The 12676-nt window shown below is 37.2% G+C and overlaps 1 protein-coding gene across 6 annotated transcripts in view; it reads right to left on the reverse strand.

Moving 5' to 3' along the window:
• Positions 1-12676, reverse strand: part of RBM33 (RNA binding motif protein 33) — an 81305-nt gene that overhangs the window by 42681 nt on the left and 25948 nt on the right. For 5 of the 6 annotated variants that reach the window (XM_064162819.1, XM_064162817.1, XM_064162816.1 and 2 more), the window contains exons 8-10: positions 11224-11429; positions 9193-9505; positions 4317-4375 (exon numbers count right to left, since the gene is read on the reverse strand). In XM_064162819.1, coding sequence (XP_064018889.1) covers positions 4317-4375; positions 9193-9505; positions 11224-11429 — 578 coding nt within the window. The remainder of the gene's footprint in view (positions 1-4316; positions 4376-9192; positions 9506-11223; positions 11430-12676) is intronic. The other variant, XM_064162818.1, reaches the window with a different exon arrangement.

The raw sequence follows: 12676 nt of genomic DNA on the forward strand, positions 1-12676 counted from the left end.
ATTTACAAGCAGTATCTGAACTACAATTAATACTTAAAAGCTCAGAATTGAAAGTAAGCCTTTCAGAAACAGTGGACAAAAGTCTGAAACTACAAACTACCAGCTGCACTGCACAGTATTTGTTTAAAGCAAACATCTGATGTCCTGCAGAAGAAGTGGAAACATACTGAATGAGAGTATGAAGAAAGTTTACTAAGGTTTTTGCAGCTTAAGGCAAAAAAAACCCTCCAAATCCCACAAACTAAAAAGCAAGAATTCTTTATAATAAAGATGATTTTGAAAGTTAAGTTCTCTTCAGAGAACACAGGAGCTGAAAGAGAAATTAGCCCAGAAAAACACCAGCAGATGGAAATCACGCCTCCTGTGTGACAAGAGAAAACAGAGGCTCTGTATTTGCACTGGGGCACCTGCATGAACTAATCATTTGGTCAGAAAATACGAAAAGTTCAGAAGACTCAGTGTATGAATAAAGACTTCTGTCACCTTCCTTTAAATAGATTGGTCCCCAAAGCCTGTTCTTCGTGAAATGCCAACTGTGACATGGACAGGAGCTCAGAAAAAGGCACCTTAACCACTTTAAAGCAAAAGCAGGTGATAAAAGCAAGACCTTCAGAAAGTGTTTGCCAAAGAGGGTAGCTTAATCTGTTCTTCAAACAATTTAAGGAAAACATGTGATTGGCACTTGCACAATTCCAGGTTAATTCAAATACCTGGAAAAATATTGGCATCAACTATGCCTGATGACTGGATTACCATTAGCTCAGTCACTTGAACACTGTGCAATTGAGACAAATAGAGAAACCTTTCTTTCAAGTCCCAGTTACCACAAGTTTGCCACTTCTCTCAGCAGTAACATGTCTCAGATCCACCATTTCTTCAGTCCTAATCAGCTGAATACAGGTCTCAATCATCATTCACACAGTCACCTTGAATGCTTACAAATTAAGCAATAAGACAATTTCCTTGCTTGACTCAGTGCTACTGTAAATGTTGAAATAAGTCTCAGTGGGGAACACAAATACATTCCACTATACCCATGCTAGTACTTCTCTAAAATATTTTAGGAATTAACCTTTAGGAAAGAAATAATTAAACAATGAGCAATTTTAAAGTTTAGATTCAAAGTTAAATGAATTTAATCAGTCCCTAGTTCACACAGGTTCAATTCTGATCAACATTACCTTGATTTAGTAATTCATTACCTCTTATAATTCAGAATTCGCATCAATTGCTAACATGCTCATTACAACTTTGTTCAACTCCTTACAACCTTCCACAGAAGGATGTTAAGAATTAACTACTACATGGTTACAAGTCACTTCATTAGCCCTAAATTAATAACACCTGGTTTCCAGTGGATTTATGACTTGCAATTGATTAGCTCTGATTGAAGCTCTTCCTATCTTCAGAGCACACAGACTCTCCACACGCAGAAGTCTATGTCCCAAGCAAAGTAGAAACTCAGAGGCTATTCTTCCTTTAGTTAGGGCACTAGTCACTTTAAAATTTCTCCCTTGAACAATTTTCATTACCTTTAAATGTTTCCAACTCTGCTACATCAAATCAAAATAAATCATCAACTTCAAAGTTATAGTGAAAAAGAGGCTACAAATATTTAGTTTTAAACCTACAGATTTTTAGAAGCAAAACAGTATGAAAAATCAGTTGACTACTACACTCTGATTAGGCAATCCTAAAAACAAGAGCAAACTCAAGTTATTACATATCCAGAGAGTCTTTCTACAATTAGGAAAATGATGAATCAACTCTAGAATGGAACACATCTTTTGATCTTTTTCAAATGGCATGTCAAAGTTGTCTAACACTGCTATATTGCTGTAAGTCAACAGCTGTACATAAACAAGTGAATTATAATGGTACTACGGCACCTGACAGGCAATAGAACACAAAAGGTAGTTCTGCAAGATGAAACGTTAGTCAGAAAGTAAATTTGTCTTTAACCCAAGAGCTAACACACTACATTTAATAAAACAAACATGAGATATGTACACAGTGACACAATTCCTAATCCTAACCTATGAAAAATTTATAAAGTACTTCATAAGGGAAATCCATGCTATACTTATTTCATAACTCAGTGAGTCATGGAGAGATTAAGTAACTTTCTAAGGGTCATGCAGCAGGTTACTAGCTGAAGTAGGAAAAACAAATCACAGTACTGGATCCTCTCAGTTGCAGAATCCTTCCTTCTCATTCAAAAAAAAAAACCCCAAGAACTCCACTCTTTGCTAGTGCATTGCTTATAGAAGAAGACAGCAAAGAGTCAAGTACTTTCCTGCAGGTAAAAAGAGCAAACATCCTACCAAAAATGTTTAACCTATTTTATTCACTTTTGACAAAATTTTGCACACAGTAGTAGCTGGGTTTATACTATTTCAACTTGCAAAACCAAAAGTGAACAGAATTAAAGTCTAATTTCATAGTTAAAAAAAATAATCAATTTCCATTTTTCTACATTGATCTAAGCACACTTCAAAGATGTCAAGTGCAATGTCTTTACAGCTATTTCTTGTCCTCCACTTACTTTTCCATTCCAAATTATGTTTATCAGTAAAACAACTTCAAGTCAAAGAAAACAAACGTAAGATACCTGTTTTCATAAAAAACACTTAGAATTACTTCTTAAAATGTTTATAAGCATCCAATACTAAGGATCACTGAAGAAAACACAGAATATGGCAGCACTTTTTAATATCTCAGGTTAAAGAACTGATGATAAAAATTATAAAACAGGCAGGGGGTTGGAACTGGGTGCTGGAAGGTGTTCAGAGAAGGGCAACAAGGCTGGTGAAGGGCCTGGAACACAAAGCCTATGAGGAGAGGCTGAGGGAGCTGGGGTTGTTTAGCCTAGAGAAGTCCAGGAGGCTCAGGGGTGACCTCATTGCTGTCTACAACTACCTGAAGTGAGGCTGTAGGCAGGTGTGGTTGGTCTCTTCTCCCAGACAACCAGCAATAGAACAAGGGGGGACAGTCTCAAGTTGTGCCAGGGGAAGTATAGGCTGGATGTTAGGAGGAAGTTCTTCACAGAGAGAGTGATTTGCCATTGCAATAGGCTGCCCAGGGAGGTGGTGAAGTCACCATCCCTGAAGGTGTTCAAGATAAAAGACTGGCTGAGGCACTTAGTGCCATGGTCTGGTTGACTGGCTAGGGCTGGGTGCTAGGTTGGACCGGATGAGCTTGGAGGTCTCTTCCCACCTGGTTGATTCTACGATTCTAAACCATTTTACGATTCTGTTAATTTACTTAATGAAGCTACTGTGATTTTTTGCTTAACATTTTCCTATTTCACAGAAGAATTACAACAATTTTGATCCTCAGTTACTGTATAAAATATGGATATAACAATTCCTCAGCTACATGTCCCATATGGAAAATATCCTGCGTCAAACACAACCAGGTATGCACACAGCAATCAAAAGTCTCAGCAGGTTTCTGAAATCTGTTTCTTTCAAATACATCTGATCTCTACACACGTAATTTACTGTGTGATACTACACAGATGTTCACAAAAACCCACTTTCCTCCTTCAACACTGCACACGTTAATTAACAGAGGACCGTTTTTCTGTGCTTTATGTATTTGTAACACATAATAGATGAGTCTTTATTTAAAAATATTTAATGTTGTAGTGCATAAATTGTTTTTGTTTCTCCTTTTGCTTATTTTGATACTCTACAAACAACTTGGACTAAAAATTTAGGACAACAAATTGTGAAATGAGAAAAGGTCTAGAAGCATGTAGTATCTCCATTCAATGAATCAAAAACACCCCAAGTGAATTAGCATAGTGTTTTGTTTGCTTTAGAAGTTAGAAACAGGAGAAAGCAAGGTCGTACAATGGCATTCCTGTTTTATACATTAAAAAACATAAGGGCATTTGTATATCTGAGGAAGTGATAAAAATGACTGCTGAATTTTACAATAAATATATATTACTGCTTTTTAAAGCAGGGATTATTTAAAATAGCCTTTTACTATATCAAATAAGAATTCTATTTATACAGAAAGTCAAGTTAATAAAACGAAGCCCATATTCCTTAAGACAAGATGCATTCATGCCTCTCTCACTGGAGAGACTGTTTCAACAATTTTACAGTTAAACAGAATTAATTCTACTCTCAAAAATCCATTGACCTTAAGCTTTTAACAAACATTTTCTACTGCAGAGTGTATTGTCAATATTTACAAATCCTTAAAATTATATTTCACTAGAACAGCTTTTATTTGCTATATTAATATTTCCTTGCAAATGTATGCTTATCCATATCAGAGAAGAAGAAACAGCTGCTACTCACAGGAAATCTCTGGGGTCCTACAGCAGGTCTTGGCTGGGCTGGAACTGGCAGCAAGGGCACTGAAACAAGAAGCACCTTTTAACACCATTTGTTTTACCTAACAGTTGTTGTCGTTCTTTCCAAAAGCAGTTGCAGTGAGAAGTCATGATTAAATCTATGTTTACCCTCACATGTCACAGTTCCTACAATTAACTTTAAGCAACCATTCCCTCCCCTGCGAAGTGCAACAGGGCAAATGGGATTCTCCTATTTAATTTACATAATTTAATTCTTCATTTTTCAGAATTAAATTGCTCCTTGTTGCAGGAAGGAAAACTAGAATACTTATTCATCCAAAGATGTCTCTCAGACCAAGCTGACAGAGACCTTAATGATAATTTTATGTTTCAAATAGAAGAATACACAATTCATCTCCTTTCTCAACTTCACACCCCTCAAGACTTCCTAAGTATCTCCCACTCTCACCATTAACCTCCCATGACAAGCATGGGCAAGAGACTATCTGGTAAAAAACACTGCTCATAGGAGGGCAAAATGAGGCAGTGGCAATTAACAGCAAGCAAAACCTATTTAATCTGGCCTTGCCATCATAATGGTATATGCAACTGTGATCACAGCTTGTGCTATCACACAATTGCTGATCACAGATGAAAGACTACTATTTAGTAAAGAAAAATCAAGTATAATTAGGAGATTCTTCCCAGAAAGATAGCCTTCAAAACTAGTATTTCAGGGAGATAAACTTTGATGACTTGTCCATACAACTGTATTTCAAAAGACTAGCCACAAAAAAAGTATTACCCAAAATACTCACTTAACATTATGGTATAATGCACAAAGCACCTACAGCTGGTTCACCTTGGAGACTGACTCTGAATCCCCAGTACAAAGTGTAGTGACAATTTTTCCATTTTCCAGTACACTTTTCTATTTCCTCTCCAAGCTAAGTGGTTAAAATTACCAACGTTTCAATATTAAATAAAAAGCACAGGGAAGCTAAAGCATTTCAGATAGCACTGATTGGGTTTGCTCATTTACTAATTTTTTCAGTAATGTTATTGTGCCTCCATTTGGTTTTAGCACTTTTGAAAACGACAGGAAAACAATTACCACAGTGTTAAAACATCAACTGCATAGACAACTACTGCATTACACTTCAGAGTAGGAAAGACATTGAGAAAGGCAGATAGTTTAAGGGAGAAGTTAGGTGTATTTCCCAGTTTGCTAAGATGCCTTAAAAGTTCCCGAGGCAGAAGAATAAATGCATTACTGGTAATTTTTAGTTCAGGTCCATATCTGGCTTCTATTCACTTTTGTTAAGTACTTGTGCTTTCACTAATTTAGGGACTGATGGGGTAAACTAACTGCACCAGTCTTTCAGCACTGAAGGACCACATGCAAACTTTGTATCGGGTTACAGGAAAAAATTAAATAGTCTCATCTTGACTTCTAACGAACATCTGTCGATATCAAACAGCCAAAGACACCTGGAAAAAATTGACAGGGTGCTCTTGACAGACCTAGGACTAAAATAGCTCAGGTATTACAGGTCAGTGAGGCACAGAGAAAAACTGCATAAGGTGGGAAATGGAGAGAAATGTCAACTGAACAGGGCAATCGTGCCTATTTCAGTATCCTGCCTCTGGCAGTAGCATATAGATGTGTATTTATTTTAAGCAAATTAATTTAATACTCATGAAACGTAGTAATTCAAACTCTGTGCCCTTTCAATCCTTGGACAGTTGCTGAAGAAGCACAGAAGTCTCAAATAAGCATTCATCTTCCTGATGTCAAATATTCCAGAAGTTTAAAAAGTAGGTTTCAAAAATAATACAGTTATGTTGTCAGGCAGTGTTTTAAGAAGATCAAATTGCTTTTGGCTGTAAATTCCAATGCCATACCTGAAAAGATGCAGAAGCCATTCCTGTACTGATTATTTAGAAGAATTATAATGCAATTTTACCTTTTAAAAGGCAAATGGCATGCTGATTTACCAAGCAGCCATAAACTGCTCATTAGTTTATGTCAACTTTGGCAGCATCACAGCATCCTTGAAGTAGCTCTTATTGGTGCAAACATTAAAAGGAAGAACCTCACTAACTGTATCACAGTTTGAATTAGTGTTTCGTAGCACATCTGTGTACAGTTCTCCACCATTTCTAAGTCGACCACACTCAAATTTGGATAGATATTCAGCTAAAAATTACTACTTACAACTCAAAAGTAATTAACAGAATAGGGCAGAAAGAAAAGAGAAAACTGTGACAAGCAGGCAACTAAAAGACAAGCAATTCAAACACTACAACTAAACAGTACCTGCAGCAGGTATGTACAGAGGCTCACATAACCATTTGGTTTATCATTCTTCAAAGAGTGAAAATAAAACTGATTTGGAAGTCAGTACTTTTGAACCAAGATTCAAGGCCAGGCAGGGATGGTGGCCAGAAAGATTCGTCTTTGAGATGTTCAAGGAGTAAACCAATGACAGGATTCTTCAAGAGCGTTTCAACTCATTTTCAGGCTGAAGTAGCTAGCTACCACAGCTCTTATACATGCTACTTTATTCACATGGATATTTCATAACAATTTACAGGAGGTTTGAAACTGGATTAAGAAAAAATGTTATATTCAATGCATTTCAAGAGCAACTCAAACCAGAAAGATGTTGTGAAGGTGTATGTATATGGTTTGTAGTTAGAAAGTGTGCTGACCATTAGAAGTATATGAGTTTAATCCTGCCATAAAATTAGAAAGGAAAAAAAAATGCCACTCTACATCAAAACATGACAGCATACCATTAAAATCACCAGAACCTAAGTGTGTGTATCATGCACTTCCAAGAATGACACTTTTTTCCTTCCAATCATCACATTTTCAACAACAGAATCCAAACAAACTTTGCATCTAGCTAACTACATTCTCCAGTATATAAACCCCATCATGTACCTAGAAATCATCAAGAAGATGCAGTCAATCTGATCTTTCGTACCTCTCGCTATCCTGAAATAGATGATGCTGTATGTGAAACATCCTAATGTCAGTCACTGCTTTTGTGGAACTCAAGCAGCTGGACTAAACCAAGGAGAAGTTTTTAAGACAAAGTTTAGAACGGCTCTCCCTACAATAATGGAATTTCCATCTATCCCTTGCCTGCACTAACTGCTAAAAAATTCATCTTAATATGCAAATGCCATTGAAGATTTTAGAATTATGTTCATCTCCCTGAAGAAGAATACTAATTTCTTACACATTTTCATTAGGTGTGCAAATGTATACTTTCATGTAACATAATTGTACTGCTGCAGACGAGATGACTGAGATGTCCACCTACTCTCAGTCACTCTAAGTCTTGGCTTCCCATACATGGTCTTTAATCAAGAAGATTAAAATTCTACAGATTGCACTGAAGTGGAAGTTGCACAGCTATTAGCAAAAATATTTCTTCATCTTGCTGAGATCTTCAGTAAAAGCAATGTCATAAAGCTATTTCATACGAACCAGCTGCCATCAATACACACAGCTAAAATCTTCCTCACTGAAATAGTTCTTACACTGTTCAAAAATGGATCACTCATTCTCCAGGGCTGCACGTTCTGACAGGATGTCCACATTTTACCATGTGTCACAGATGTAATGGTAAAGCTGAAACAAGCCTGAAGCCACATAACATGGAACACACCTCAGATAAAAGAAAGTAAGTACACTGGTATGCTCTTGACATTAGGAAAAGGAAAAATCTTCAGTAGCCACTGCTGGCATAGGGAAGACATCTGATTACCTAGATGCAGAGGATTTGCTGACTATTTCACAGGGACAGAGGAGAAGCATCTAGAAAAGTCTACAACCAATTTTTGTCATTCATAAACGTGTTGCTTCGGAAGTGCTAAGAAAAGGCATAGAAGGCACAAATCCAAGACAAAAGGACCTTTCAGACTGTTTCCAGATAATCTGTCCAGAAGCATCATTTGGTGGGAACCACCAGTTTTACTAGACAAGAGCAAGCAAAACAATCTGCACATTGCAGCTACTACGAAGCCATCTGTGAGAAGCAAAAAACATCTTGATAAGCTGGCAACACCCTACACCCAAATTCTTACTTTTCATTGGTTAAATAAATGAAGCAAAGAACAGCACTAGCTTGGGGTTCTGCTGATTTTAAGGGGGGGCAGGGAAATACACAAAATCTAATAGTAAAGATGTGTATTTCTTTAGTTTGTCTAGTTCCAACAGAATCACTAATCACAGCTATGTGGTATCTTTCTTTTTATCCTCTTAGGCATTAAGCACTTGCTAAATAAGCAATAATGTTAATAGTTCTGATGAGAGCTGTCCATGAAAGAGTAACCCAAACAGTCCTTGTGTTAATATAGCCAAAAGAAAAAAGTTACTTGCAGGATGCAAATCAGTTACAAACATGGCACTGAAAGGAGAACCGAGGGCATATATCTTGTCAAATCAGGATAGCAGCCAGTACTTTTTACAGAGCAATTACAGCGCCTCAGCATACCCTCACTGAAATAGGTGGATGCTTTGCTGAAGCTGGCATGATGTAGGAAATAAGCTGCAGTGCTTACCTAATTTTGAAAACTGGCATTTGCTACAATCAAAAAGCAAATTCTCTTTTCAGTTTTCATTTGCAATGCTCTTTGAAGGCTTCACAGTATAGTAACAAAGATGGTAAGTTGAAATGGCTTTACTATTTCAGCTGGCCATAGTCCAACATTATGTCTTACTTAAGCCAACACATTTGTTTCAGGCTTAAGGAAATATATTAGCCTGAAGGATATTTCCATGACAAGACAAATAAACACGTTGCTGCATCTCTGGCAAAGATGAGTCATGCTCACATGACTGGGAAGGCATTCAGAAAGCTCACCTTGTACAGGTGTCACTACTGTCCCCTTAAAATGTGGATTTATGTGTATGTTCTTCGGTTGCTGAGGTGTCACTGGAGGTGGAGTCATCATTATTCTAGGCGTTTCTATCTGAGGGGGCATATGTAGCCCTGGAGGAGGAGAAGAATGATGCTGATGCTGTAAAGGAAGCAGAGATTGTAACTGTTGCTGCTGCTGCTGCTGCTGTTGTTGTTGTTGCTGTTGCTGCTGTTGTTGCTGCTGCTGCTGTTGGTGCTGCTGGAACAGACTCCTAACGGGTTGCTGGTGTGTTGGAATTAACCTCTGTGAATGAGTCTAAAGTCAGACAAAAGAATAAAGTCAATAGGCTTTAAAAATTAAAGCATCTTAACATAAACTAGCACAAACCCAAGACAACTGTGGAGAACAATTAAGGCCAAATATAAACAAAAACTTTTCCTCGTACTATCAACTGCAACTGTTAAGAATCGTCAGGAAAGCCAAGAAACAGCTGAAGACATTCACGTGAGGAAGAGAATGGCAGAGAACATACACACAGGGAATGCAGATGTTCATTCACTTATTTTAAACACTGAGACACTCTAGTTTCACGTCACTGGAAAATGTTCTCAAGTGCAATAAGGAGCAAGTGATGATCACAAGAAATCCCAATCCTAGCACCAAAACAAATCAACTTCTGTTTCGTGTATAGAAAGTCTCTGAAAAAAGAGCTAGCAGTAGCAACCAAAGTCAAAACACAGTTTAGTTTTAGCATTTATCAGTGCAATCCACCTATGCAGGCTGCTTGAAGAAAAAATATTCTTTGAAGATACCTTCAAAGGTACCTTTCTGTAACACAGAAGAAAATATCTTTGCTGCTTGATATACTGCAACACAGATGGCCAAACTCAATTATAAAATAAATTACAAAATTTTTTGTTTCTCTTTAAAGAACTCTGAATTCACTTATAGTAGAAACCAGTTCTAGCCCAGTAACTTCCAAGTAGAAGCACAGGAAAAGTCCCACACAGGCAATCTTTCAGTAACAAGAGACTTTTTTTCAGCAGACATACACATAAATCAAAGCAGCTACAAAGTACACAAAAGATGACGATGTTGTGATGAGCACAATGTTTGCTACATTTAAGATCAAAATAACTAGCAAAGGCTGCAGCAATACAGAAAAAAAAAATTATTATTCCACCTTCAGTGCTTTAAAAGCACAAAATATTCTATTGCAGGGCTCTCAACTGCTGATATCCACCAACTGCTGCTAGTCATCAGCACCCAGAGTTACTGCTGTTGGAAAAAATCCCCTTTGTTTAATACAGGTGACCTTGCTCTGCAAAGACATACACAGGCTTTGTTCTACAGTCTCAGCTTCCAATGTATTTTATGACAGTTAAAAATAAGTGTGAGCTACTTCTTGCTGGGGTGGTTTTTTGGATGGAAAAAAGTAGCATTTTTTAGGTTGTGATAAAAAGCATAAGGTGTAAAAACACCAAAGTAATACAATTAAATTTCCTCTGAAATTCCAAGATAGTAATTTATTCAGTTATTATTTGCCTTCTTAGGGTTTTATGTACCTCCAAAGTAGCAAGTGAGGTAAACAAATAGATTTTAGAAGTATCAAAAAAAAAATCAGTTTGACAAAAAAGATAAATTTTTGCAGCCTCATTTTTTAAAGCTGCATTACTATTAAGGATGTGGGACTGAATGTGTTTCCATATTGCACATAGAGGACTTCTCAAAGGAATTAACTTTCCCTCTATCTTTAGGCACATCACTAGGTAAGCCCGACTCTATTCTGCAAGTCAAAATTCAAGTTTAATTTAGAGGACTTGAGATTCCTCAAGTTGAGGCTGGTAACAGAACTATGCTTTCACAACCACCATGTTACACACAGACCATCTTGCCTAACAATCCCCTAAAAGACCAAAAAGCATATTGCTGGAATATATACATTCCACCTCTGTAAAAATTCATGATTTCAGATGCATTTCTTCATAATTTCCTGAAAACATGTTCAAAGAATATTGAGGATCAAGAGGTACCATTGTTGATGGCTGGTTTGGCAGCAGTGCAGGTCTGTGATCCTTCATTCTAGTCCTATCATTGTCTCTCCTTTGTTCTCCCATTCCATGGCACATAACTGAGCCTCCTCTTCGCCCTCCTCTCCTTGAGCCATAACGTCCCTGTTTAAGCTGCCTTTCCCTCTCTTCAAATTCAAGTAGTGCTGCTTTCGCTTCTGCGGAAAGTTCTGTTAAAAGAGAGAGAGAAGGAAAAAAACATTTTAGCTTCCTGATGAAGATATGAAAAATATCATGGAGAAAAAAAAAAGAAACAACATTATTTTAACTACAGAAGCATCTGTGCAACTAACAAAATTTGCAGGCACTTTGATCTCCTTTAGGTGGCATGTTAACATTTCACTGAAGACATCTTTTAAAAGGAAAAAGCAAATGTACACAGTGTGCAAGTGTCTGTTGCACTTGCAAAAAAGCAGCAGGTGAATAAACAAACATGAGTAAAAATATTTGGTTATGTGTTTTTTAAATGCTGTTGATGTTATCTCTATGCTGTAAGAACAAACTGTGGCTCCTCAATTCTGTGTTATTTTAAACATTTCACTTATCTCAAGAGATGTCAGGCACTACAATGAAACTTCCACTGAACTTTAAAGGGTATGTTGAGCCTTCTACATGAACAGAATTTATCTGCTAAACTGTTTTGTACATTGGCCTGTTCCACAGAAGGACTTTCTGGTCATTGAAGTGTCTTTTTCAGTATGTAACTACATGATAGTTATTCTGTTGTATAAGGTTTAAGAACCAGCTCTAATTTGCAAACAGTAATTTCAGTTAAGAGAAAGCACCCTCAAAAATTTGCACATAGCTCAAGTCAAACACATGACTATTTTTAACACCCACCCAACTCACATCACAAGCAAACACCAGAAAACAGGTGGCAGTCAGTGAAGACTGCTAAATTCGATGAAACCTGAACAATATTGAATACAGTAAGAGAAAACCAGGCAGTACCATGCCCAGATAGTCAAGTTACTTGACAACACAGCTAAAATGTATACCAAACTTCAAGAAGCACACTGTGACAGTAGCAGCAGTGCCACTGACCCGGCTTCAGTTACTTAAAGGGCATGAACTTTACACAAACATGCAGCTGCTGATTTTTCCATGTGCCAGTCAGATCCCTTGTTACTTCTTAAACTGACTTCTGCTTCTAGCAGGGCCAAATTCAAGTACAAGAAAACACACTCCTGACAAATAAAATCATCTTCTGAATTCATATGAATGGCTGTTTGTGCAAGAATTTTCCATTTAAAATGTCTGCTCTTAACATTAAAGAGACTAGGTACAGGGACCACTTTCCAGGACAGAGTGTTCTGACATAATAATACTACACACAATGGCCACAATATTTGAAGATCAGAATACAAACAGTTTGTATCTGGTAGCTGCAACACTACTGCAATGTCTCCATGTCACT

This window comes from Pogoniulus pusillus, chromosome 23 (genome assembly GCF_015220805.1).
Source record: "Pogoniulus pusillus isolate bPogPus1 chromosome 23, bPogPus1.pri, whole genome shotgun sequence".
Taxonomy (NCBI): domain Eukaryota; kingdom Metazoa; phylum Chordata; class Aves; order Piciformes; family Lybiidae; genus Pogoniulus; species Pogoniulus pusillus.